A 24,975-nucleotide genomic window follows, 5' to 3' on the forward strand; every position below is an offset into this window, starting at 1 on the left:
ATATTCTGCTTAGTCAGTTTGTATTTTGATGGAGGTTGCACTTGTAGCCAGGTTTTTAGAGAAAGTGTTGGAGGGAATCCCCTGCTTCAGAAGCTTCTCCATGTTATCCCAACCCCTTTTGAAGGAATAAACGCTAGCCTTCAGCCTGTTGGCAGATGTCTTTTCTGTTGTCCTAATTAGCTTTCACTTTTCAGTTCGGGCTTTCTCCCTCATAATACAAGATATAGCCACCAATCAAAGGCCTCAGCTTTAAGGAAAGTCCCTGTCCTCGGCCCACTTTGAGTTAGTCTTGTGTGTGTATGACATATCCTCTGATACATGGACTGTGGTCCTGACTTGTCCTTTGGGTGGGGCACAATGGGGCAGTTTGGATATCCGAAACAGCCAGATATTTTATGGAAATAAACAATCAGCCAGGGCCACTGTCCACTATCTAAACCACTCACAGTTTTACACTGTTGATAAAGCACATTAGTGTGTGTGTGTGTGTGTGTGTGTGTGTGTGTGTGTGTGTGTGTACATGTCATAGTACAATTGTGGAAGTCTGAAGACAACCTGTGAGAATCTGTTCTCACTTCCTACCATGTACTTTCCAGGATCTCAGGTTATCAAGCTTGGCAGCAAACACCTTTACGCTCTGAGATATCTCGCTGACCTTGATAAAACACTTTAAAATGTCAGCGGGAACAGAAAGAGTAAGACTCTGTGAGATGCTAAGTATATACATTTATTTCCCCATGCCCATTTTTAGGTGCACCGTTAAAGTCCCCAAAGTCCTTAAGTAAATGCAGAAACACAAGATAAAGTACAAGCTGGGGTAAATTAATTATTATTAGTTTTGTGTGTCATGTAAAAGTTCACTCACCTGCCCTCTTTAGGTTGGTCTCTTCATTCTTGACTAAAAGATAGCTAGAAGCCCAGCCCTCTGTGGTAAGAGTCAATGGAACTGGATGGATGCAGGTATGATGGTGCCTAGCAGCCTCCCCACAAATAGGGGTCAGGAATGTGAAGTCCTACCGTCAACAGGCATCAAGCTTTCAGACTGAGTTGTGTGTGTGTGTGTGTGTGTGTGTGTGTGTGTGTGTGTGTGTGTGTAGGTCAGAGAATACTTTTCAGAGTCTGTTCATCTGTTCTCCCCTTCACTGCGGGGCCCAGGAGTCAAACTCAGGCACTTAGATGTGCACAGCATGCTCTGTCACCTGCTGAACCATGTCACTTCATTTCTTCTGCACTTTTTGAAAGTTGCTTTCTCACTGAACCTGAGGCTCACACTTGGCCTAGATTGGTCCGCTAAGGAACCTCTCTAAGATCTTTGACTCCCCAACCCCTGAGATGTGCACCACTTTGCCTGGCTTTTCCATGGTTGCCGAGCCTGGCAAGCGTAGGTCCTCGTGCAGCTCACACTTTAGCTAAGTTTTTGAGAACACTCTAAGCCTGAGAATCAGGTATTGCAGTGCTGTTCAAATGACCTTGGCATCTATCCCTATCTTCCTTGTTCTCAGTGTATAGCTTTTCCCACACACTGGAATAGGGTGCCTGGCTGGGTATGATTGGCTGGTGGCTCTGACAGTAGCCCAAGAGGACCATGAGCATCATTTTGTGACTCAGTAGGCCCCAGCTCCTTTCTACATCTTTTCTTTATTCCTTCTCTTCAACCACTCAGAGTTCTTGAGCCTTTCCCATCTGGCCACACCATGTCTTCCAGGAGTCTTTGCCCATCCAAAGCTGTTATTCGTGACTATTTGATTTTGAAAATACTAAAATATTTACTGAGGAGATATGAGGGCCTGGGAATAGAATACAGCACAGACAATGGGTATTATTTTCCAGAGAAAAGAGTGGCTATATCATATCTTGGGGAAGACAGCAACTTTCTTGTGCAATGTAGCTTATAAGAACTTCTAAATTTTGGAATTGGTCATTAACTCTAGTGAGTGTTACCATTGGTCATTAACTCATGAGAATACGACACACATACACATGCTCCTTGTACATACATATACATGCTTCTTTCTATTAACATGGGCAGATAGTAATGACTTTGGCACTTAGGAGGGATTTAATAGGGATGACACCTCTACCGAGCCATCCTCTCCTGGTAGCTGTGCCCTACCTGACTTTGCAGAATGTTGAGACTGGGCTAGTTGGCAGGGCTAGTCAACAGAGCTAGTTGAAGCTGAGCTGTGTCATACATGTTGGATTTCAAAAACCCTTTGTGGGTTGCAGTGTGAGAGACTCAGTTGAGTGTTGAAATGACAATAGTTTGGTAAGATATATTATTACCATTAATTTTGACCTGTTTCTTTTTACATTTTTCAGTGTAGTAGCTGGCTTACATTTCTATCCAGTGAGGGTGATCTTTGTATAATGGTTACCACTACTTTTCAGATGAGAAACTAGAGGCTGGGAGCAGTGAAGGGAGTCACTCAGTGTCACATGGCAAAGTCACATGAAGCCTAGGCTGACTCTCAGGTCCACAGTCTTATCGCTATGGAATTGTTGTAAATTTATTTTTCTGCCCTTTGCACCTGATTTGTGAGAGATGTCCTCTCACCCTCTGGAATCTCCTGCAGAGCCCCTTTGGCTCACACCTGAGTTTATGTTAATGAGATGATTCAGGGGATGAGCTGGTCAGCTATCAGAAGGGCCAGACCTGTGGCTGGAGGACAGAGGCTTGGAATGTGTCCAACCTCTACAGATGAGGCAAGCTGGACTGGGGATTCAATTCAGTCATGGGCTGGTGACGAATCAATTCCAATTGCACCTAATAAAGCACTAACACAAACCGTGGCCTCTTCAGCTCCGTTGTGTCCCCTCTTTGCACACAGGGACACACCAGGGGGCTGGGGTGTCTTGATTTCTCAGACCTATTCTTTGTGCCTCTTGACTTTGCTGGTCCTGGTTTGGATCCTTTATAATAAAACCATAAGCACAAGCATAAGTGCTTTCCCATGCTCAGTGAATCGTTCCAGTGACTTCTTGAACCCAAGGTATTAAGGGAAGCAGGGAATTTATAATGGGTGTCTCTGGCCTGGAAAGCCCTGCAATGCTGCTAGCGTTTGGAAGTGAGGGCAATCATGTTGGGGACTGTGGCCTTCAACCAGAGTCAACCTTGGAGTCTGTTGTCAGAGCTGCATTGCAGTATTTTGAAAATAAAATGCCTCTTGGTGTCTGCTTGAAGGCCCTGGTGTTATGAGAACACCACAGCACTTGGTAAGGTATCTAGACTTGCTTGTCTCCCTAACTCCGTTTCCCTAATGCTAACAGCCGGCTTCACCCTAGTGTTACAGAATGATGCGGTCTTGGGACAGCTGCTCCAGACTTGGAGGCTTTTGTGACAGCAGGCAGGCCCATGATACTTCTGGGCCCAAGACCTTCCAGGCTGTGACCTTTGGGGGCCCCTCTGTTTCAACTCCCAGGTATCACTATATGGGTGTGCTGACCAGGACATGCTGGCCTCTCCTTGTTAGCAGAAATTCTTGAATATTGATGTGGAGAATTTGTTCCTTCAAGGAAACTGAAGTTTGGGAACACCCTAAGTAAGGGATTTTCATTGTTTCATCATTTGCATTGTTCTGTTTCATACTTGGGTGGTATATCTTACTAAGTTTCATAAACAGAGTCAAACCCAATAGTGCCTTTTCTTTGGACACTCATTTGGATATTTTAGCCATGATCCTGTATGTTTGTTTTTGTCTATTTTGTTTTGCTTTCTCCTTCCCAGCTTAAAATAGACATGGTTTCCCTTGTGGTCCTGCTAGCCATTACTTTTCAGCCATGCTCAGACCAATCTTGTCCTGCAAAGCCCCTGGGCACCTGACAGGGCCACCTGGAAGGTGAGTTGTCTAAGAAATGAAAAGAAAAGCACCTTCGCTAATTGGAGGGAGCGTTCCTTCTAAAACAAATAGGCCTTGGAGTCGTGAGGCCTCCTGAAACCCGCACAGTGACTTAGAATCTGTTTAACTTGTGCTGGCCCTGGGCACTTTGTGCTCTGCCACTAGTGTTGGCTTGCCCGCTAGAGATATAACTCATGGCAGCTCTCAGTGAGGGTGAGGGTGTCAGCAGCTCTCCTGACCCTCAGTGGAGGTGAGGTATCAGTGCCTCCCCCCACCCTCAGTGAAGGTCAGAAGTCAGGGTGTCTCTCTCAGTTTCTAAAAGACACAGCAGATGATTGGAACTGACTAAAGGCCCCAGGGTTGGATGCTCCCTTTCCCATGGCACCTCCAAATGCTTGCTTCCTGTGGACCACAGGCTTTGGGATGAACTTCTCAAGGCAAAAGCTTCTGCCCTGTGAGAAAGGGCTGTAAGAACCCTTTTCAGGGAAGAAGAAACCCTCATCACTCAAGTAAAAGCTCATAGGATACAATCCTAGTATTGTATTTATTTCTATGTATGTGTGTATGTGCATATGTGTGTGTGGGGGCATGCCTACCTGGGTATGTTCATTGAGCTCCTGGGATTCTCCAGTTTCTACCCCCCTAGAGATGCTTGGATTTTCCCGTGGTGCTGGGATCTGAACTCACATCCTCATACTTGCCCAGTGAGTATTTTATCCACTAAGTTTTCTCTCTGTATATTTGATAATGTGATTTTAAGTGACCTCAAATGTAAATAACCAGCACACAAGTTCAGAGATAACAAGGCAAATAGGAGGGACCCTGGAAAGTTGCCTAATGGCAGATCTGGTATTGTGGTGCTTCAGTTAGAAGCAGGAGAATGGCAGCCATCAAGTCAGTGAAGACTGTGACCCTGGGATTATTGACCCTATTTAGGTGGAGGAGCTGCCAGGTCTGAGGTGCCAAAGCAGACTTAGACATGTGCTCCGAGATGGAGCTCTGAGTCCCTAAGCCCACAATGAGCAGCATTTCATGCATGCATGCTGAACTGAACGGAGGGCCACCTGGCCTGTTCCTTGACTTCTCTTAGCCTGTGTGTCCCTCATAAACCTTCTTCCTCCTAGCTTCTTTCCATCCATTTCTGTCATCCATTGCTCATGAAGAATGTCCAAAGATGGGAGGATAGGAGAGGAGGGAAGGGCTTAGAGGCCAGTAAATGTAGTTGATGTATATAGATCTCAACCCCACGGGGGTGGGGTGGGGGTGGGGCACATATAAGGCCTGACACTGGCTATTTGCTTCTTCCTCAGCCTGGGACCAACAGGATTCACCTGTCCCACAGCTGCTTGCATGAGTCATGGCCCATGGCATCATCTGGGCCAGTCTCCCTAGTGTTCTCAGAACATTCTGGCATTGACACTTTGCTACAGTTTCTTCTAATGGTCCCTCATCCTCATCCCTTCTTTTCTCTCCAATTAGATTTATCTTTGGGGACTATTTTTAATCTCCCAGATCCCTAGCATAATGTGGAACAACACATAATTAATGGCCCTTTCTGGCTCATTCCGATGTTCGTTTCATCTAAAAATATTTAATGAGCACTTGCTATTCAGAGCAGACGGTACAGAGTGAATACTCACAATTTCTCTGAATAACTCATTTAGTAGTAGTTCATTTAATTATTGCATCAACTCTGTTTCCCATTGATGCTCTACTTTACCCAGATGGAAACTAGGATATGAAGATGCCAAACAACTTTCCCAAGCCTGGACTGAAAGGTGTGGGATAGCCTGCTACCAGCACACTGGGCAGACATGTCCTGCTTCCTCTGAGACTAATAACACCTGGGCTTTCCTGGACTCCACTTTTTAGTAATAATAAAAAGTAAAGGGTGACATCAATAATTTCAGATAGTAGCAGGTGTTCTGAAGGCAATAAAATGCCACCATATGGTCAAAGAGTGAGCTAAGAGCATAGTTGTAAATCAAATGGCAGGGAAGAGCCTTCTAGACCACATTTTCTGAGTCCTTTATCACCTGTGTGGGTCCTATGCTGTCTACTCTGCTAAAGTGAGGATATGGTGGAGTGTAACCCCACCCCCAGGGTCCAAGTGTTCCCCAACATGATGATGTTGCAAAGTTGTGGCACTTCATATAGGGTCACTGCCCTTGGAAGAGCATGGGATTGGTTTTGTGGACTCCTAAGAGAGTTGTCATAAAAAATAATAGAAAAGGAAGAGGAGGAAGTGGCAAGCCCAGCCCCCTCTGTTATCCTGGTTTTCTGTCCCTCTTATTCACTGACCGATCTTCGATGCCACCTGTCATGGTGTGACACAGCCAAGGTGACCTTCACCAGAGGTAGTGCCATACTGTTTAGATTTTAGTCCCCAAAACTGGGAAGTAGACAAACCTCTTTTATTTATACTCTGCCTCAATTATTTTGTTCTGGGAACAGAAAAAAGACTTATACCCCATCCCCATCCACAATGCTTCTGAGAGAGGCTTCCTCTATCCTTCAAAAAGTTCCACAGCTGAGAGCAGCACAGTACCCTAACATTTAACACAGTTCTAACACTGTATCCTTGGAGATAGTGTCAGATTTCAGGCCCAAACCCACAAGGACCCCCAACTCCTGGTACCAGTTGCAAATCCCAGGACACAGCTTGTGATTCTGATGGACTAGCCGAAAGTCACAGTTCTCCCAACTCCTTCTCTAGATCTGGTTAATTTGTCATGAAAGCTCACAGAAACAGGGGAAATGTTTATATGACCTTTCTTATAAAGCATGTACACGAACAGGCAGACAGCAGACATGTGTAAGACGAAGCGAGGGAAGGGGCATGCATGCAGCTCTTATTTACTGTGCAGGCATTACAGGCATGCCACCTCCCCAGTCCCCTCCACACTGCCCAGCCATCTGGAAGCACTCCAAACCTTGTTCTTTTGAGTTTTTATGGAGTTCTCAGTAAGTAGGAACGATTGATTAAATTTTTGGCCATAGGTGAGCACTTCAATTTCATCTTCATTTTTATGTCCAGATTGAGGGCTGGAGCTGAAATTCCCTAGCCTCTAACCCTGCTTTGTACTTTCTGATACCAGTTCTATATAGAGGTGTTAAGGTCTCCTAGACCACCAGTCACCCTATTAGCATACAAATAGTCACCCATCTCTTTGGACATTGCAGGGTTTTAGAAGTTGGGTACCAGGAGTTCGAGTTGGGTGTGTATTGAGGGAATCCTGGAAGAGTGACCAGCAAACACAGAGGCCCTGGAACAGTTATGTCATGTTGCCCCAACTGACCGTTTATGCTATGGCTCACTTCCTCCTGGTTTGTATTGAGGCAAGGCTTTGTTGCACTTAGGCAAGGCTCAGGGAAAAGAGACTTAAGGATTACCCATGGGCTTGATTCCACAGAGGTTGGCAATAACCCAATGTCTCTTGAGAGTGCAAAGAAGAGCTGCTCTGTGAGTCCCTGCCCTCAGGGAATCCTCTGCTCAGTGCTGTGTTGGGCATGGCCTCCAGGGATGTGCCTGTGATGTCCAATGGTGCCTGATAGGGAGCGCACACAGGGTTAGTTCTCTGTTTTTGTCTCCCAGGCTGCAAGGACTGTTACTTATATGGTTCACCAGTAACCTTGAGCCCATGACGATAATATATGATTCCAGCTCTGCTCCATAGAGACAGGCAGGCTTTTATAATTGGGCCATAATGTGGTTTACCATATGAGGACATCCCAGCTTTTGGCCTATACTATAGCCTGGCACTACAATGCCCACCATCAGAGGTTTCCAGACCCTCACTCCTATCTCTTGGATTGGAGACCCTGTTTGGCTTCAATTAGACTTTGTCAAACTCAGGCATCGTGGGGTGATCTGACTGTGGCAGGAGGCTGCAGAGTCAGCTCCTGCCTTCTCTTTCTGGCAGTTGATGGTTAATACTTAGCCTTCTTTACTAGCCTTGCCAAATACAGACTTTAGCCCTGACTTAAGGAAGTTGTTGCTATACTTTTTGTGGACTGAAAATACTGGCTCAAGAAAGCACTTGAAATTGTGACAGGGCCATTTGAGTCTTTTCCTTGTCGCTTCCTGAATTCCCCAAGCCAAAGCCCTTTGACCTGCAGAGCATTCCAAAATCCATGGTTGTAAAAGCCATTGTTTGCATGTGGGGTGTCCTTCAAAACAAGTTTGAGTGGTTTGTGCATTTGACTGGCCAGTTCCATACATTGCCATAGCCATGGGTCCCAACCGAGAACTCCCTTCTAAAACCTTGTCATATGTCCTGATTTTTCCTTCCTTCCTCTTCTTATAGATGATTTTCCATGGCCTGCTCTGAATATAATTTCCAGTGGGAATATTTCACGGTAGAAGAATGTACTCTCTTGAGGCTTGCTCTTGACGTTTCTAGGGATTTATTTAATTGGACTTTATTTAATCCGTTGGGAAACATATTTTCACTGTGCTGTTGTGATGTGTTTAATTTGGGGTCTAGGATAAATGTAGTCCTGGGAGAGGAGGAGGGTTTCGTAGATGGTGAAGAAGCAAGGTTTCCTTTTGGGCTGACAGCTGATTGAACGAGTTGTTTTATCTGTTTGTTTGTTTGCTCAGCAAGGCTTTATTCTTTAAGCTTCCTCTTCTCTGAAAAGCAGAGAATGTTGGCCCCTCTTCAGAGAATTAAAGGACCAGCATGGAGCAGAGTATGTGGTTCAGCTCTTGGGGAAAGTGTGGCTTTGCTTTACAGAACCATGGTAATAGCATTGCTCTCCATCAGCCTTGGAGTGTCTCCTTTATTGTAATTTTTAAAACGCCATGAAGAGAAGTCAGCAGTACTCATATACGAAGTTTATTGGAAGAGGAACGAGAAGAGGCAGATAAAGGGACAGAGAGAGGGGCAGAGACCGGTCCCTGAGGACAAGAGTAGTGGAAGAGAAAGGGAGAGTGGGAGAGAGAAAGGAAAAAGGAGTGGGTGAGGGGTGGGACTCTTTTAAAAAGGAACACAGTGAATGTGCACAGGTGGTGCTCTTAGTGGCTGCAGCTGAGGGAGTATCCTGTCAGAACCCCAATACAGATGCCTGAATACTAACACCCTTATCGTGCCCCCTTCTCTTGATTAACCAGGGAAGGTAGAATTTAGACACAGTACAGAACACTGTCTCAAACACACAAAAAGTTTCCATGGAGGACTATTCTTGCCTAAGGAAGATGTCTCAGGGAAGGCTTGATTGTCCATGATGAAGCTGAGAAATGTCTTTGAGAGAGGATGGCTTCTGTGGTTGCTGCCAGCAAGTGGAACTAAAGTTCTAGAGGTTTCTATGAGCTTACTTTTTATGGGCTTGCCAAGTGATTAAGGCATATCCTACCCCCCCATCTTGATCTTAAATCATTTCTGGCTTGATAGTAAGGTATGGTATCAACTTGGATTGGCTCCCAGGAGACTTGTTCTTAGGTAGCATACAGGTTCTAGTGTGACTCTTAAAAAGTAGATATAATATACATACATATATGTAGATAGAGTTATACTGGTATCTTAGTTAGGTTTTCTATTGCTGCGACTAAATATCATGAACCAAAAAGCAGGTTGGGGAGGAAATGGTTTATTTGGCTTACACTTCAGCATTGCTGTTCATCGGTGAAGGAAACCAGGACAGGAACTCAGACAGGGCAGGATCCTGGAAGCAGGAACTCATAGGGAGGCCATTGTGTGTTGGGGTGGGTGGCTGCTTACTGGCTTGCTTTACATGGCTTGCTCAACCTACCTTCTAATAGAACCCAGGCAGGACCACCAGCTCAGGAAGACAATACCCACAAAGGGCTGGGTCCTTGCCTATTGAGAAAATGCCTCACAGCTGGATCTCATGGAAGCATTTCCTCAGTTGAGGCTCCTTCCTCTCTGATGACAATAGCTTGTGTCAAGTTGACACAGAAAACAGGCCAGTAGAACTGGGAAGTCAAGTAAAAAGCAACACTGTAATATTCTGCTTGAGTTATGTATCAGTTTTCTGTTGCAATAACAAAATGCTGGGTGCTGGATTCTTTACAAAGAACATTTTTAAAAAAATTATTATTGATTTCATGGTTTTAGAAGCTGGGTGTTCAGGATCAGGTAGCTCTCTCTGTTGGGCTTCTAATGAAGGCTTTTCTGTGGATAATATTTCCATTGTGGAAATATGTGCAAAAGAGATCATATGCCAAGAATAAAAGCCAAAGACACCCAGGGCTGAGGCCTGCTCTCATTGGTACTAACTTGGGTCCTATGAGAAATATATTTATCCCTTCCATCCCCAGGGCTTGTTGACCTTATTCCCTACCCTCTGTGCCCTGCCTGTTAAAGGTGCTACCACCTGTGGACATCACCACACTACAGACAAAGCTCCTAGTGTTTGAACTTTTGAGTACTTGCTCCAAACCATAGCAGCTTGCTCTGACCAAATACCATAGGGTGGGCAACCTAAGTAACAGGAATCAGTTCTCTCTCTCACAGCTCAAGGAGGCCAGGAGTGTGGGATGCAAGGTTGGAGAAGCCAGAACTTGACCATCTTCTGTTATCTTCTCATTCTCTCTCTCTCTCTCTCTCTCTCTCTCTCTCTCTCTCTCTCTCTCTCTCTCTCTCTCTGTGTGTGTGTGTGTGGGGGGGGGGGGCAGGTGTGCATATATAACAATGTACTGTGGAGGTCAGAAGTGGGGCAATGGGGAACAGGCAGCTGCAGGAGAATGGGAAAGGGCCCCGGGGCTGCACCCCTTAGAATCACACTGATTTGTGCAAAGCCAAAGCCTATTCCTGGCAAGGGGACTCGGAAATCTTACAGTTTGAATCCGGTTCACATAAAAGTCATATGCTCTCGAAAGCAGGCCTGGGGCAGTTTAATTGTCGTTGTTGTGGAAAGTTACATGTCTGTCGTCAGCTATGGCTTCTGGCTGTGCTTTCTGTACTAATGTAAATAAATGAGGTCATGGGTTTAAAGGAGCAGGCTGTGTTCACATACTTGGGAAGTAACCCTGATCTGCCTGTGTTATTCAAACACACACATGAACTGTGTACCTTCCTGAATATAGGTTATTCCTTAAAGCCTGGAGGCTGTGTGCTGTAAGGAGTAGCAGCAGGGCCCTCCCTTTATGGTGTTTTGACCCTTTTAGTGAGGACTGGCTCTCCCCCCTCCCAGGCTCAAGTTTAATCCCAGCCCTTTCTTCTATAGCAGTTCTTTAAGGAGTGGCCCTGGAGAGCCCAGGACTGCCTCAGTGCTGGGAGGGTGAGGTGCTAAGGCAGAGGGGAATCGTGTAAACTCTGATAAACATTCCAGGGTCAGCATGCCTCGGAAGGCTTCCAAAAAAGGTTAGAGTTTCAATTTTTAAAAACCATAGGAGCCTTATGACTCAGTTTCACATTTGCAGGTAAATATTTAGGCAAGTTTTTCTTGGGGGGGGGTTGTGTGTATGTGCAGTTTTGTGTGTGTGTGTGTGTGTGTGTGTGTGTCTGTGTCTTTTCCTCACTCACTCTCCACCTTATTATTTGGAACAGGGTCTCTTGTAGAACTTGAGGCTACACCGATTCATCTAGGCTTGCTGGCCAGGGAACTCTGGGAACCCTCCTGTCTCTGCCTTCCAAGTTCTGGGATTCATGACACCCAGCCATGCTTCTTATGTGGGTTCTGGGAATCCAAACTCAGATCCTCATGCTTGCAAAGCAAGCACTCTTTACTGACTGAGCCATCACTCAGCACCCTGGGCATGGCTTTACCAAAAAGCATACCCCTATTGAAGGTTTGTAAAGATGCCATCAAAAGAAACTTATGGAACATCATGAATAAAACTTAACCAGCCAGCCCCGGATGGCTGATGGGTAGGTATATGGTACCACAGATTTGGAAGCAAGCCTCTTGGTAAGAGCACAAGTGTATCAGGAAGGACCAGGTGGTGGTTTGGAGTTTCCCAGTACATTCATAGTCTAGTTTCTTTTCAGAGGCAAGTTGTTGTTTTGTTTGTTCACCCTACACAGTTGAGGCAGAGGAGTGGCAGGTGCTCAGAAGGGAGCAGAATTAGACAGGACTAGAACACTATGCAGTGGTGTCTAGTTCCTGTAAGGTTCTAGGTCATATTCTTTTGTCCAACTCAAAAATCCAAAGAGATGATTCAATGAATTCCAAATTCAAGCAAATTCTAATACAGATTTACCAGACTTTTCTCCCCTTTCTTCTCTCAAATGCTAGAAATCCAACTGAGTCAGATTAACTAACCTGAGGGACAAGAATGACCAACCGTTAGGCTGACATAAGAGGATAATTTGTGAGGGGTGTTGTTTTTGTTTCTGTTTTTGAGACAGAATTTCAGGTAGCCTAGGCTGGCCTTGAACTTCCTACGTAGTTGAAGCTGGCTTTGAACTCTTGATTCTTCTACCGCTAGCCTCCCTTGTGCTAGGACCACAGGTGTGTGTCACCATGCTTGGTCACATTTTTGAAGTCATCTCTACTACCTAGGATTTGTCACTAAAGTAGACACCAGGGAGAGAGACATTTATTTTGTGTTTTAGTGTTCATAAATGATTTTCTTGAGCTCAAACCCATAGCTCACTACTTCCCCTATGGGTCCTGGTATACCTAACATCGAAGCAAGTTATATGACCCTCTTTAGGAGATGCATAGATCCTATGTACAAAGAGAATTAAGAGCCCTTCTCCCCAAGAAGCTAGCTTCCACCAAAGTTATTAATATGGAGACATAAACAAGAGACTAATACAAAAATAGAATATTCTAGCATCACTTTAGTTCAAAGTTACATCACACATCTGGCTGCTGAAGTTCACTCTGAGAAAAGTTGGGAACCCCCAACTATTGAGGATCTAGAGGTACGAATGCTACCTATATAAATATTTTGTCTGTGTACATAGTATGTTTCTGTGCACCTTTTCTCTAGATTACCATGTCCTTAATGGGCTGAGTTTCTGGCAGAAGTTTATAATTGTGTGTGTGTGGTGTGTGTGTGTGTGTTGTTTGTGACAGTCTCATATTCCACAGTCTGACCTTAAACTCACTTTGTAGCAGAAGATGACCTTGAACGTCTGATCTTCCAGCCTCCACCTTTCAAGTGCTGGGATTGCAAGTATATGCCACCAGACCCAGTTTTGTGGTGTTGAGTATTGAACCCAGGGCTGTGTGTATGCTGGTGAGCCTTCTACCAACTAAGCCATCTCCCCAGCTCGTCATAATTTCATTTCTATAATTTCTAAGTCAATATATTGTATTCTCATGTATAATTCTAAAAATACACACTTTTTCCCATGCCGTCTAAGCAACTTTGTTAGGAGTGCAGATTTCGCTGCTCCCTCATCTCTGCTGTCTTTGCCCCTTCTCAGCTCTTCTGCAACACTCAGACATAAAAGGCTGACTGTAGAGATGAGACGTTTCCAGGGAAGACCCCCACACACAAACCACAGCCCCACCCTGCCTCTTTGATTATGTCTTTTCACACGTTTCACAGTGCGGCAGTCATGCTGGTTTGAAGAAGCCACCAATTTACTCACCCACAAAGCCATGGACTCCATTCCCTTCCCTTCTGTCCCTCCATTCCCATTCTCCTTCTGTTTTATCCCTTATGCTCCGGAGACAGCACCTTACCCCCTCCTCTCTCTCCAGGCTTGCTTCCTTTCACTCTTAGGAAAGAAGTATAGCTTTCCACAGGTTAGGATCCTAACAACTTAACTGATGCCTCCTGGTATTGACCTTGAAATAACTGGTGCTGTCAAATAGCCAAGCTCATCTGTGAAGTATTGTGAATGAGTTCATAGAAAATGAAAATGAAAAATCCTTTTTATCTCTGTACCTGGAACTCCATGTATTTTTCATATTAAGGTGGGTATGACATGCTCTGCCCTCATCTCTGGACATTTCTACCTTAGACACTTGACACCAGCCAAGCCTTACTCTTTCATCTTATCTTTGTGCCTATAGATGTTTAGGAGACTGTCCTGGTATAGTATTGTTTCCATCTGGGGTCTACAACATATTTATTATGTGCCAATTATTCTGTCATCTCTAAGATGTGTTATGTAGTGTGTCTGAGTTGAGATCTGTGGGATGGGTATGCTCAAATTACTGATGTGGGAACTGAGATGCAGGTGTGTTAAATAACCCGCTAGGGTCAGGTTTTAATCCAGACTTGCTCCACTCAATCATTGATCTTCACTGCTACCAATGTTCCAACAGGGACTACAGTAATAAAAGCAAAGCTGCCGATATGTGCCGATAATATCCTTACCCCAAACAAAGAGTCCAGTTTTAGATTAGCAGCCTGCACCCTTCTGTAGACACTAATTCTATTTGTTGACCTTCAAGCCACGTTCTCCTTCAATTTCTGGCTAAGCCTCACTTCTGACACTGTTCTCTGTAGAACGTGGCCGTCTCCTGCTTATGGATTCCCCACGTGAGCCTTGGTTCTTTAGCCCTGCAGTCAGAGAATCACAACACACACAGAAGGCACTGCAGTAGCAAACAACAGAAGTCCAAGTGTGCCCCCAAAAACAACAAAAGTGGTTTCCCCACCAAAGTGAGTCTGTCAATCCCAGGCTGCCCCCGAATGCGCCTGGTGGCACCCAGATTATTTTTTCTTTTGAGGTGCTGAGCATTTTCTCATCACCTTTCAAACTCATGGACTCAAAGCCAAGGAAACCTGATTTTCAGACAAGGTTTGAAAGTGCTTGTTCTCCACCTTGTAGTGCATATCTCAAAAATATTAGCATTGACAACCTTGAGCCACTTGTTTGTATGCAGGAAGCCTGCCCGCCTAGTTTGGGGTGGGGGACTGGGGAAAAGGGTAAAAACTATTTCATTTCTTAAAAGCTCGGTTCATGGCAAAAACAGGAATCCCAAGATTATTGGGAAAGCTAATCTAGGGGAAGAAAATCAAATCTGCTGTTGAGGAAAAACATGACCTGTTGTTTATTTAAGATAGAATTATGTTACTCAGGCTTTTAAACTCCTCAGATATGTTTGCTCCTCGTTATTACATAAATAAAAATTTAAGGTGGGCATGATGGTGCAGGAAGGAGAATTGCCATGAGTTTGAGGCCACCTTGGTCGACACAACACCAAGCCAGCCATATCTACAGAGAAATATCAAATAAATAACTATTAAAATGTGAAAATCTTAGAATGTTCCCTTGTCAGAGCTTTTGTATGATATTAGCTTCTTTTTTTTCTAGTAATGAATAAAATGTCCATCACATTCCCCTTATGATTTCAACAAACTTCCTATTTATTAACGAATTTGCTCTTAGAATAACATCGAGGTAGGCACTACTATTATCCCTGTCTTTGGTAGGGGGAAAAGGAGGAAGAGACAGATCTCATAGCAAGGGTTTGTCAGGTCAGGCTCCGACTCCAGCAGCTTCACCTCATTACCAGATTGAGTTAGGTGATTGTAGGACCACGCTGAAGATGTAGACATAATAAGATGGGATTATTGAATGCTGTGTAATGTATCTATAAGCCTTCACACAGGAATCCTCTACCTCAGCACAATGCATAGGCTATATTATCTCTGGGTCACAGTAGACTGAGCTTCCCCCAGGGAAGAGGTTCACATAAGTTCCTAGGAGGCTGAGTCCTCACCCTAGGCTTGGCCCATGTGTCTCCATCTACCATATTGTATTCCCTCCACTCCCTCAGTCTGTTAGTGATGCTTTCATTTTTGTGGTGTGTGTGTGTGTGTGTGTGTGTGTGTGTGTGTGTGTGTGTGTGTGTGTGTGTGCGTGCATGAGGTACAAGGGCTCTCCCTGTCTTCTCCTCCCCAGTGCGGGGTGGGAGGGTTACAGACACATTGCTCCTTGTCATCACAGGGGTGTTGGGGATCCAAACCCAGATTGTAATGCTTGTACAGCAGGCCCTTTACTAACTGAGCCATCTTCCCAGCCCTTTGTAGCTCTTACATAGTAATGTCAAACATAATTAAAAACCCCTCATTAAGTAATCATTTGATGGAGTTGGAGGGCCAAAAATGACTTCCTTAGCTCTACTCTTCTCTTCCCCTGCTGCTACCAATCCAAAACCACATCACATCCCCACTCTCACCCCTAAGAGACACAAACAACCTCAATGCAGATTTCTCTGAAACACCCCTGTAAGATAATACTGCTCAGAAGGCCTTAAAGGCCATCCAGGAGAGAGTTCCCACTTCAGCGCATGGTGGCACATCTCCATCCTGTGAGGATGAGTGTCTGGCATGAACAAACTTAAGGGGAGACTCTCTTCAGACAGATCCTCAGTGAGAACTTCCTTATCCCCGGAGTTGTTTGTGTCACATGGCCTTTCCCTTCTCCTCTCCCTACAAACAGTGCACAGGCGTCTTTCCCACAAGGCTCACATGTACAACACACATCATTTCACAGAAGCACACAACACCCTAAGGGTAGAAGAAGCCTTCTGTGAGTGGGTCTTAGACTCCCTGTGGCCCACCCCTCCCCCATATACCCCCCCTCAGGCAAATGGAAGGCCCCTTGCCACCTGTTAGCATTACGTCATCTGCTCCTCAGAACACAGTTGTACCCGAGGCCTTAAACAAAGTAGTTCTTCTTGTATTGTTTGCATTCAAAGAGCTGATATCATGCCAACTGATGTCATTGTGTGTCTTTGTGTGACTGCTATGGCAACTGGGCAGGTGGGGAGCCTCTGGCTGATGTCACTGGGAAAGGAGGGGCAGAGGCTGAATTTTAAAAAGCTCTATGCTGGGTATTGTGGGGAGGGGTGGGACGGGTTTGGCGTGCTTTTATTTTTATTATTTTTTTTTTCTAACTAGCTGCTTTTTTAAGACAAATTACAGCTTGAATACACTAAATAAGAGTGAGAATGCTCCTCCCCCACATCCTAGTCTCTCCTTTTGAGTTTAGTTCTCCAGTCCTTCCTCTCAACTTATATGGAAAAATGTTACAAGGGCTGCTTTCTTATGGGGAAAAAAGTGAATTAGGTTCCCCTGGCAGGAACAGTGTGGGGCTGTTTACTGGGAGATTTATGGAGCCCAGCAGGTTTTAAGACAGCTCCTTCCAGTGTCATCTGGAGTTTGGGGCAGTGGCAGTGGGTAGTTTTTACAAGTTTATTGGTATTGTTTTTCTTTGTGGCTGGAAGGGTTCGCTCTGGGCTAGTCACCCAAGTATAATGATTTCATAACAGAAGATAACGTAAGGGCAGAGTTTAATTACATAAATGAAATCAAATGAATCTAAAGCTTGTATGAGCTCTCCTCTAAACATTTTTAAATTTATTTTTCTCCTTTTTGACTGATAGTCTGAGCACAGGCTGGCCCTCCTGAGTTATCTGTGGATCGTCACCACTTCCTACTGAAAATATGATCTGTCTTCTGGCATACATCTGGCTATGCACATTAGTTGGGGACATGCTCTATTCAGGTCCCCTGCTCTCTGCTCTCGTGGTTAAAAAAAAAAAAAAAAAAAATGAGATGAAATGAGGAAGAATGTTGTGTTAGTTCAGAAGCTGGTAGACAAATGGACTTCCTGCCCTTCTGTTAGCACCAACATAACCTATTCAGGTTTTGTGCTTTCAGCTTCATGCCTGGGAGTGATCAAGACCTTTGTGACTGACAAGATATTACTTCTGGGAACTTCCCAGTGCCTCCCCCTTCCCCAGAAGGCCTCAATGTCCCATCCTGTTCTACTGGGGCAGTTGCTCATTGGATAACCCTGCCTCCAGAGCTTTTAATGTCTCTCATGTACCTTGTAGAATTTGGGCTTCATAATCCTTCAGGTTTGTCCATGTATAGTTGTAACATAAGAAAGGAAAAATTAAGTGACAAATTCTGACCCATAAATTTCCTTAATTCTTCTTTTTGTGTGTATGCTTTAAGTTTTTTTCCAGAATGTTTTGAATTAGCTTTTCTTACTTAACATTAAACAGAAACATTTTCTTTGATTTTTTTTATATTCTTTACATAGTTATTCTCTTAATGGCTATATAATATTCCATGGATGAATGTAATTAAGTTTTATTTGGGTATTTACTTAGCCTTTTCTTTTTCTTACTTACTACTAGTGTGTGTGTGGTGGAGCCAGGTCTCTGTTTCCACCCTTAAGCAGATGGTGTTGTGTGAACGTCCCATGTATTTAATCACACACCTGTGGCTGTGTGATTTCTATAAGTGTATGTACTAACACCAGGCCATGTTTGCATGCTGACAGTCAGGAAACAGGTGCAGCCTAGGCCTTTGAAGTGTTTCTGCCTCAGCTTTGGAGTTAGAGCAGAGCTTCAAGCTCAGAGTGTGCATTAACAGATCCAGCAGAGGTCAGAGGTCATCATGAACGGGTTAGTGTGCTCACAATCCTCCAAAAGCTAAGTCCAGGAAAGTGGGCCATTCACAGATGTCACCCTCCTGGATGTCAAGATTTGCAAATGTCAATGACCTATGTGGACAGTCTCACGCTCCCAGCGGTGACTTCCCATGCCCAAGCTTCCCTCTGCTGTTTCCACCTTTGGGCAGCCATAGAAATAAGATGAGTAGGAATAGCTGATCCACAGAGTGACCATGCAAGCCTGGGGGTGGAGGACATACTGAGCGCTTGACCTATGTTTATCCCCATCTCAGACTCACATGCAGAGAGACACACTATATGCTCACTCAGGGTTACTGAGACACACAGAGAGAAATGAGCTTGTGCAACTCAGCAGGCAGGTCAGTGGTGATAGTAGGACAACAGCCAGCATAGCCTGGCCTTTCCACAGCACCTGCTTGCAATTGCTTGGCTGCATCAGGAGTGAACTTAGCTTTCTGTAAGGTGAGTTAAATGACACAGGATGCTTGTGCACAACACCAGGGCACAAGCAGAAGCTATCTGTAGGACAGTGCCATCCTGCTTTTCTCAGCTCCCAAAGTGCAATGCTTTCTAGAGCCGGGGACCTTATGTCTGTTAGAAGCAAATCAAATTTGTAGCTGATGAATTGCTGGGTGTTGGGTGGCACTTGTTCCCAGGCACCTTGCCCCAGTTTGTGCAATAAGGAGTGCAAGCCCTCTGAAGCTGTCTCTGTGTGTCCAAATAGACTTCTGGTTTCTGGTTTTATTTTAGAAATGTCAAAAATGCACTCATAGGCACAGTGGCACTCATCTTTCTGGGGAAGCTGACATTTTCCATAGCCTCTGCCATCTAATTCACACATGCTTTCTGTGTTTCCCTTGCAGGGGGACTCAGTAGTTTTAAACAGAACCATGAAAACCTCTGTGACAACTCCCTCCAGCTCCAAGAGTGCCGGGAGGTGGGGGGCGGCGCATCTGCGGCCTCGAGCATGCTACCTCAGTCTGTCCCCACCACCCCTGACATCGAGAACGCAGAGCTGACGCCCATCCTGCCCTTCCTGTTCCTTGGCAATGAGCAGGATGCTCAGGACCTAGACACCATGCAGAGGCTCAACATCGGCTATGTCATCAACGTCACCACTCATCTTCCCCTGTACCACTATGAGAAAGGCCTCTTCAACTACAAGAGGCTGCCGGCCACTGACAGCAACAAGCAGAACCTGCGGCAGTACTTCGAGGAGGCATTTGAATTCATTGGTAACTATCTCCCAGGGTATGGGGCAGCTCTCCCTTCCCTCCAGCTCTGGGTTTGATATAAGGCCCAAGGTTTGCTCCTCTGTTAGAGGAAGACAAACAAACCATAGTCCTTCCTTTAGGTCTCGGAACTATCTAGATGGACATACAAGAATAGTTGAGTTAGTGAGCTTTCCATTTCCATGGCTGAAATACCTGAGAAGCTGACCTGAAGGACCAGTTATCTCGGCTTATGATCTCAGAGGGTTAGGGTTAGGGTTAGGGTTAGGGTTAGGGTTAGGGTTAAGGTTAGGCCTTGGCGTTGTTGATTCTGGGCCTGCGGTGAGACAGAACATGACAGTAGGTGTGTATGATGAAGACTGCTCAATTCATGGTGACTAGGAAGGGAGGGGCCAGGACAATATATTGCCTTCAGTAACACACAGTGTGTGACCTGCTTCCCAAGGCAAGGGTCCCTGCCTAAAGTTTTAAAGACCTTTGGAAGCAATACCACCTGCTGGAGACCAAGCATTTGACACAGGCCTTTTGAGCCATTTCATATTCAAACTAAAGACATAATTACTGTTTTTGTCTTGCATCTGTTCAACCATAAGTTTCTATCTAGCCTCCAGTTAACAAAGCAGCTACGGTGGAGTCTGGACATTAGATATGGTATGACCAGAAGAATGAAGGGGAACTTAAGAACTAGTCAGAGCGGGTCCTGCCTAGTCTATGCAGCTCCCCCCCACTCCCCACACACCAAATAAAGACTGTGATATCACCTTTAACTGCCTCCAAACCTCCATACTACCAGCTTTATTCACTCAGCATAGGGAAAGTGATTTCCATTCAGCACCGTGAGTTATGGCCCCTTCACTTAAGGCCAGGGCAGAGGCAGCATTTGTGAAAGAAAGGGTTGGTCCTGAAGAAACTTCTTCAGAAAGCAGACCATTCTGTGATGAGTCCCTTCACACACTGCATCCTGGCAGACATGGGGAGGAAGATTGGCAGGAGTTGTTTTCTTCTACCAGACTGACCTCAGTTCTTAAACATTGTTGTCAGTGCTTGAGGGAAGGTACATGTTGTCTTTGGCACTTCGTCTCAGGCTCAGAGAAGCAGGAAAGATCAGGTCCCCGTAGGACCCAAGAAGGAAAATTCTAGCAACCTCAGAAGGAAGCAACCACCAGCTCGATGACAACCTTAGCTTTTGTAGCTCTGGTAGTATTGTGGTGAGACGAGAAGGGTAACTAGAACAATGACAAATGCTCAGTGTTGTTTCTAAGAGACTCCAACTTTTATCAGCACAAAGAGGTAGCTCGTGCTTTCCACATTATTGGCTCAGGTTGTCACTGCTCTTTTTCTCAAAAATAAGAGTCTCAAGTTCAGCAGCCACAAGGGTGGTGGATTTGTTGGCAAGCTAGTGGCTCTGGACACTTGCTTGCCTGTTTTCCTTTTCAGTTTGTCCTTCAGTGCTGGGCCCTACCATGGCTACTCTGGAAGGGTAGCCAGAGTGTTCTGTAAACTCAGAAGAAAGGTGACCTTTCCATGTCAGGAATCCTAGTGTCAGGAGGGGACTGGGGGCAGAGGAGAAGGCACAGTAAAGGAAGGAAGACCTGAGTGTGAGTTCCCCAGAACCCAAGGAAAGTCAGATGACTTATCTCTTATAGCAAGATGGGAGGCAGACAACCCCTAGCCACTCACAGGGATAGCTAGCTTGGTGTCCACAGTGGCACAAGAAATCCCATCTCAAAGAAGGTGGTAGGCAAGGACCCACATTGACTTCTGCTTGTGTGCTGTAGTGTGCCTATACCTGTACAGAGAGAGGGGGTGAGGAGGGAAGAGGAGAGGAGAGAAGTAGGGAGGGGAGGGGAGAGAAGAGGAGAAAAAAGGAGGGGAGAGGAGAAGGGAGGGGAGAGGAGGGGAGGAGAAGGAATGAGAAAAAAATAAAAACTAAAAGCTAGGGACCTAGTGTCCTAGTTCTCTAGACTCCTAGCCAGGACTCCTAAACTGACACTCTGGGCCTATGCTGCATTAATTAGTTCCTAGCACTGGGAAAAAAGATGCCCTGGATCCTTTATTCATAAAACACAAACCAAGCCTGGAATCCTGAGTAGGAAATGCTTGTCACCAGGTAGACCAGGAATTTCCTGGTCGATAGAGGCTGTTATAAAGGAGAATCCACCTGACCTAACGCCAGGTGGAGGAAGTTGGGAAATTGTTTTCCATTTAGCGAATAGCTTGGGATAGGCTTGTTCTAAGATTACAGCCACGGTGGGTGCTTACATTCCTTCTGGATTATTCAGATTTACCTGCTCTTTTAGAAGAAAACAAAACTAATATCAAGCAACATTTAGCCTGAAGAATAATTCAGGATCACTTGTTTGGGCTCAACTTTGTTCTTCTTGTCCTCTGATTGGATAAATTGAAATGTTATGGTGTGGCCTCAAGGGAAACACATCATAATAACATCCACCTGAGTTTAATATAAACTAAGCAATGCCCAGGTTTAGGGCATAACAATGCCAGGTTAACCGTTGGTGAGCTAGTGTCCAAGCAGGAAGAATGAGGTCCTGGGGGTGGGGCGTCAGAAGACTCACAAGGTTGCTCAGCTAGAGAGTTAGTGGAACAGCTGATCAAATCCATGGGCACCTTGATTATTCTCTTACCACCGTGTTTGATGTTCTCATTTGGGAGGTCATTTAGTGTGCCCCAAAGAGAAGCTGACCAAGGGAGATTTTCTTTAAGTGTTGTTCTGGGATCTCTTGATACAAATTTGTCTATACAAATTTGGTGAGAAAGAAATTGACATTGTGCCCGTCTTTAAGTCTACTATTTAGCAGCCAGTACAGATGACATAGATGATGTGTTCTTCTCCTCATCACTGACCTACATTCCTCCAGGGACCCATCCTTGGGAACATGTTTTATCTAGAAGTATCACTACAATGTTGTCCAGTGCTGGCAGGCATCCGAAGCTTTTAATATTAAACATGCCACTTTCTGTTGCTCTTGGTTCTAACCTACTTGGGAATCCTACCTCCCAAATGATTGCCCTGCAGGAACAGTGTATGTGTGGGTAAGGGGTTGATTACCTGGGAGAGGGGCATGTAATAATAGGTCAGCCCCCTACAAGTCTACCTTTGACAACAGTTGGGTTCTCTGGTGTGTAGGAAGCTGGGTGTAGAAACTTTCTAGCTGAGCTTCATTCCTTCCCTTCCATGGAGATTTAGTAAATGTTATGCATTAAATGCTAACTCTTGTAGAGAACAATTTTCTATAGTATAAAGAAAGATAGGTGTGTGTGTGTAGCGTGTAGACTCTACATTGCTAAAAGCACTAGTTTTTCAGTCATATAATCATATAACCTGGAAAGTGGAATTAACAGTGTTAATCAGAAGAATTTTATGATATATGCACATTTGCATATGTGATATAATTTCCATTTTTTTCTGCTGTCCTTTTCTTACTTTCCTTCCCTTTTTGTCAGTGGCGTGACTTTAGAGAAAGTAGAAAAGGAACAAGATAGTTGGGAAAGAGAGCTTCGGTAACATTTATGTTGAGTGTGGTAGCTTCCTTGTCATGAGTGTACCAGTGTGTTCATACCCTGGGACATGCGCTGTTCCCATGGATGACTCCCTTGCCCTATCTTCTCTGTAAATGTAGAACCGTAGGTGGCTGGGAAGATGGCTCAGCAGCTACAGCACTTGTCATGCAAGCATAAGGATGGGGGCTCAGATCCCTAGAACCCCACACAAGGGCCATGTAGCTGCAGTAGCCTGCTGTGGATCCCATGGCATGAGGGACTGAGATGGGGACCCAAGAGCAAACTGGCTATCTGGGCCAGCAGAAACAGTGAGCTCCTGGTTCAGCACGACACGCTGTGTCATATAACATGGAGAGTGATCTGTAAGACGCATTACATTAATCGTGGCCTTCCACAGACACATGTGAATATGCACTCACACATACGCAGACATGCACCCACAACCACATGTACCACATACACACACACCTCAAAAAGAAAAAAAGGAGGGTCAGGGACATGGCTTAGTGGGTAAAAGGTGTGTGTTGCCAAGAGTGACAACCCAAGTTCAATCCCCACAAACTCGTTTTGTGGAAAGAGAGAACTGACCCCTCCAGGTTGCCCTTTCACCTACTCTTGCACACTGTGGGATGTGCACCCCAAACTTTTTTTAAAAAATAATTTAAGAAAATGCAGACCAGCAACTGCTGCTTGAAGCCAGTTCTGTAACTCATGACTTGAACATGTAGAATGCACTGGTGCATATACTTTGAAACCATCTGAGTCCATTCTTTCTGTACAAAAGTTGACCCCCTCCTCCTCCCCCTCACCACCTGTCTGTCTGTCTGTCCCACAGAGGAAGCTCATCAGTGTGGCAAGGGCCTCCTCATCCACTGCCAGGCGGGTGTGTCCCGCTCTGCCACCATCGTCATCGCCTACTTGATGAAGCACACACGGATGACCATGACTGATGCTTACAAATTCGTCAAAGGCAAACGACCAATTATTTCCCCAAACCTCAACTTCATGGGGCAGTTGCTGGAATTTGAGGAAGACCTAAACAATGGTGTGACACCACGGATCCTGACACCAAAGCTGATGGGCATGGAGACAGTTGTGTGACAACAGGCGTGATGGAAAGGGCCATGGCTCTGTTCGGAAATGAACAGGCGTGAAGCGGGGGAGGGAGTTCTGGTTTTGTTTTCTGTTTTTTTTTTTTTTTTGTTTTTTGTTTTTTTAAAGTTGGGGGAAAGTTTGTGAAAGGAAACAAACTTGTCTAAAGACTCTATTTTTAATAAGTGTGAGGAGACTATAACTTCTGATACCACTGAGATTCAGTTCTCTTAATCTGGTATTGCAAGGAGGTTAAAGAGGTCATTTTCTTTTTTTAAGCCAACAAATAAAAAGATTATGAAACTTGTTTCTCCCCAGTTTTCCTTGTTAGCCTTTGTAAAGTTTATGACTAAAAATCGTCTGATCGTCTGTGCGGGCTCATAGACCAAAGATACCACACTTCAGTTACAAAGAACCAGAAGGAAGTGGAAAAGATATTGATTCTGGAAGACCTGGAACCTCCTGGCCAACCATGTAGAAAACAAACCCCGCCAAACCATGCCCTGTTGTGCTCACTGGTGCACGACGAGAAGAGAAGAAAGGGCAGGCAGCCTCAGTGGCCTCAGATCACTTCATGCACTCTCTGGAGAGACAGAGGGTATGTTGATTTTGTGTGTTTCATGCTCTGGATAGTTTTTCCCTTTCTCTGGGTTGGAAAGATTTTTTTTTTAAATAGAAAGAAACTGACCATTATACCATGTGCCTTTGCTGGCACTTGTACAATGAAAAATATTGTTTTGTTTTGAGTGTGGGAGTGAGTTAGAACTGGCAGCTGAGTGACAAATCAAACCAGCTTGGAGATAGAAATTCAACAATACCAGTGGCTTTCCCACCCATTTCTCACCCTCTTTTTCTTTTCTTTCTTTCCTCTTGTTTTTCTTTTTTGATTTGATTCTGGTTACAGTGCCATAAACCTTGTTACATATGTATATCAGAATGTAAAAGAAAAAAAAAAAGACAAAACTCTATTTAAAAATATTTTTTGAAAAA

The 24,975-nt window shown here is 44.9% G+C and overlaps 1 protein-coding gene across 1 annotated transcript in view; it reads left to right on the forward strand.

Moving 5' to 3' along the window:
• Dusp10 (dual specificity phosphatase 10) overlaps positions 1–24,292 on the forward strand; it is a 39,496-nt gene extending 15,204 nt beyond the window's left edge. Inside the window, exons 3-4 of the mRNA XM_051186495.1 lie at positions 19,003–19,374; positions 23,729–24,292. Of these exons, the coding sequence (XP_051042452.1) occupies positions 19,003–19,374; positions 23,729–23,994 (638 nt within the window). The 3' untranslated portion in view covers positions 23,995–24,292. The remainder of the gene's footprint in view (positions 1–19,002; positions 19,375–23,728) is intronic.
• Positions 24,293–24,975: the final 683 nt, after the last annotated feature.

This window comes from Phodopus roborovskii, unplaced genomic scaffold (genome assembly GCF_943737965.1).
Source record: "Phodopus roborovskii unplaced genomic scaffold, PHOROB, whole genome shotgun sequence".
In the NCBI taxonomy this organism is placed as follows: Eukaryota; Metazoa; Chordata; class Mammalia; order Rodentia; family Cricetidae; genus Phodopus; species Phodopus roborovskii.